The 3,485-nt window shown below is 55.4% G+C and overlaps 1 protein-coding gene across 1 annotated transcript; it reads left to right on the forward strand.

Moving 5' to 3' along the window:
• The first annotated feature begins 1,882 nt into the window (after positions 1 to 1,882).
• Positions 1,883 to 3,484, forward strand: CCDC71 (coiled-coil domain containing 71). The gene has a single exon (XM_011939105.1). It carries the CDS (start codon positions 1,935 to 1,937, stop codon positions 3,330 to 3,332), a length of 1,398 nt encoding a protein of 465 aa, XP_011794495.1. The 5' UTR covers positions 1,883 to 1,934; the 3' UTR covers positions 3,333 to 3,484.
• Position 3,485: the final 1 nt, after the last annotated feature.

A 3,485-nucleotide genomic window follows, 5' to 3' on the forward strand; every position in this document is an offset into this window, starting at 1 on the left:
ACCCCGCGCCCAGCGACCCCACCCTGGGCCTGCGCGGTCCCAGTCGGGCTAGCATCGTTCACCCTGTACATTTCGCTGCCTCAGTGACCCCCGCCTCACGGCTTGGGTCCTAAGGACGCGCACTCCCAGCCTGAGAGCCCCGATCTGCCCCCTCCCCCGTTCCGCCTGTATGGCGCCTCTCTCACTCTCTCACCCCCTATCTTCCGTCAGCTTCTCCTGCCTCCCCCGGGGGCACGTGTGAAGGGAAGTCGGGAGCCGGGCAGCAGCCTCTGTTTCCGAAGCTTCTCGAAAGCCCAGAAAACCCCTCCCAAGAGCCCGGCCTAACCTGCGTGGAAGATCCCCCAGGTCACCCCAAATATTTGCGTCGGGGCGCGGGTGAGGATGGGAAATAGGTCCCTCTCTCTTCTACAGTTCACAGCTCTGGGAACTACATCCCCTCAAAAAATGTTAATAAAGAACTAAAGTCATGTGCAAGGATTGTGCTTGGAGAACGGTCTCTGGGGTGGGGAAGTGCCCAAGACACCTGAGGATCCAAGAATGTTTCCAAACAAAGAGCCCCAGGGCATTTCCTCCAGGGTATTCTGAAGACTTCATCTGCTGCATTAGAGCGGTGGGAAGAAACTACACAGAAGGGCCTCATGGCCCGAGGGACCTGCCTGATCCTGGCTGATCTTTTAATGCTCTGGTGCAGCTAGGGAGCTGCCTCCTGCTTCTGGGAGCCCTCAGTGTTAGGTTGGGTATTAGATGTTAGTTATGATTGATGGCCATAGCTTCTTTAAAGAAGTCTGGAACTAGTTGGGTGTTCTTAGTCACCTCCATCTGGGCTGTACTGAGGTCTGTGGCCCTCCAAGTCTTAGGGAAGACAGTTCATACCGCTAATGTCCCCTTGACTCACCATCCTACTTGCAGCCTTTGGCTCCCATTGTCCTTAAACCTTGGGTTCTTGGTCTGGCTGCCTAGTCCCCGGTCTGCCTGGTTGCCTAGGGAGATGTCATTGGCACCTGCTACTCGTCAGCTTTCTAGTTTCTGTTGAAGAAAAATCCGACTCTTTCCCTGGATTTGGTCTCCATGCCTCTGGAACTAGAAAATGGGTTGCTGAGTACCCTGTCTGGAGACTGAAAACAGAACTTTTGGTGGGCAGGGAGATTCCCCCACCCCACTCCAGCTCCACACATGAACAGCAGCAGCTGGAGAAACAGATGAGCATGGGCAGTGGGTGTAAGTCTGGGCCCTTTGACTAACATTCAAGGTTCTTTGTTGCTCTATTACCGCCTGTTTTTTCACCTAGATCCCAGATCCCACACCAAGTATGCCTTAACTCTTTCTCACTTTGGAGCCATTGCGTTAGCTCTTCCTCTTTTTGCTCTATTTCCATCTGATCCTTTTTCATTCATCATATCCTAGCTAGGTGTTGACTCTCTTAGGAATCCTTTCCTGACCCATTGGCAAACTGAGCTGAGTGCCAGCATTCACTCCCAAGAATCTTAATGGTGTATTTTTCTTGCCTTGTAGCCTGGGTTCCTTGAGGACAGGGATATTGCCTGTATTCCCAGAGCTGAGTAGTTCTAAGTTTTGGGCCTCAGAAAATACAGAGTTGAATTAAAATGTACCAGGCTCAAATCTTTTCAGGGACCCGGCAGCAGGTTGGATGGCTCTGAGGTGTTTCTGAGCCTGTATCTTGAAGAAGCTCCCTGACCCTTACCCTGTCCTCCCACCCCAGCATGGTAGAGGGTCAGGAGACCAGGGTTTTACACCAGGAAGTGTCTCACTCTGGCCAGATTCCTCAATGTCATGGAGATTGGGGCACTGATTGACCTGTCTATGTGTTCTGGCCCCTTGTCTTAGTGCCATTCTTATTGACTCTTTTCCTCTTGTCTTGGAGGTGCCAAGCGCTGGTTTGTGGATACCCAGGCAGATCTGCAGTGCCTAATGCCATGAGTGTGGTGGTTCAGCATGTGGAGGAAAAAGCTGTGCACTCCTGGTCACGTATCTCCACGGCTGGGAAGAAGGCCCTGGAAGAGGCGCTGCTTGTCTTTAACCCCATGAGCCAGGATCTCAGTGCCACAGAGGCCCAGCTTGTGGCCTTCCTGCAGGGCCTGCGAGATGATGGCTTCCAACCTACCATCCTGCGCAGTGGTGATGTCTATGGCTATAGTTCATGCACAGCTAATCCCCCAAGCCAGACGAAACTGCAAGCTCGTGCCCCTAACCCAACTGCCACATCACCTCCAGCCAGTGCTCCCCGAACTGCCATGCGGTTGCCCGCAGGTCGGGCCACACTGCTTCCCATGCCACTATCTGGTAGGCTGGCTAAAGCGTCCGCACCAGCCCTTGCCAAGCATGCTACCACCAACCTGCTGCTGAGCTCTCTGAAGCAATCAAGTGCCAGCCATGCCCGGGGTGCAGCAGTGGGCTTCCCCACCCACCTTTATCCAGGTGTCTACCCTGCCATGCGGCTCTCTGTTGTCCTTGAGGCCCTGGTTCCACTCAAGACTACCATGCCCTGCTTGGGTGCCAAGCACAAGGCACAGTCACTGCATCTCTCACTTGCAGACTCTCCTCTGAAACTGCGGAAAAGTTCAGGGAAGGGTCCAGGGAACCCCCGGCTCAAAGCTCCCAGAAAAACCACAAGCAAGGGCTCCAAGTGTCTGACTCGCAAAGGCCCTGGGGCTGGACCCCGACGAGGCTCTGGGCACCAGAGCAAAACCAACAGAGCCACTGGGTCCCCCAGTGTCCGGCGAATGAAAGGGGGCTCTGCCCTGGGCACCAAAGCAGCCCAGGCCAAGGTAGCTCGAACAGTGGCCAAAGCTGCTCGTTCCCAAGCCAGGGTGGCTCGAACACAGGCCAAGGCTGCTAAGGCCCGGGCCAAGGCCAAGGCAGCCCGGGCCAAGGCCAAAGCCAAGGCAGCACGGGTCAAGGCCAAGGCCAAAGTCGTGGCAGCACGGGCCAAGGCCAAGACTAAAGCCAAGGCAGTACGGGCCAAGGCCAAGGTGGCTCGGACCCAGCCCAGGGGCAGGGGCAGGCCAAAGGGGTCTGCTAAGACCAGAACTACAAGGAAGGGCCAGAAATACCGCCCTGAGACTGTTGGGCAGAAGAGGAAAAGGGCTGAGGAGGCAAAAGATCTTCCTCCCAAGAAGAGAACACGGCTTGGGCCCCGATCTCCTAAGGCATGGATAGGGCCTGGAACAGCAAAGCTGCTCAAGTTCTGTGCCATAAAGGTAGATAGGCGGTCCTCGGATGATGAGGTGCGGCAGCGGGCTCAGCGGATTCTCCGCGTGAACCTGTCACCTGAGATACGGCTCCAGCCATTGCTGCCACATTCAGCAGTCTGATTGCTTCACACGGCAATGTTTGCGGAAACTGAGCCCAGCTGTCTATGTGGCCAGTGGTACAGTGTGCTATGCCCGTGGACTCCACAATCTTGAGGACTCCGGGTACCTCTCTAGGGCCCTTGTGACCACCAGCCTCCTTTCAGAAACTGGAGG

This window comes from Colobus angolensis, unplaced genomic scaffold (assembly GCF_000951035.1).
Source record: "Colobus angolensis palliatus isolate OR3802 unplaced genomic scaffold, Cang.pa_1.0 Scaffold18, whole genome shotgun sequence".
NCBI lineage: Eukaryota > Metazoa > Chordata > Mammalia > Primates > Cercopithecidae > Colobus > Colobus angolensis.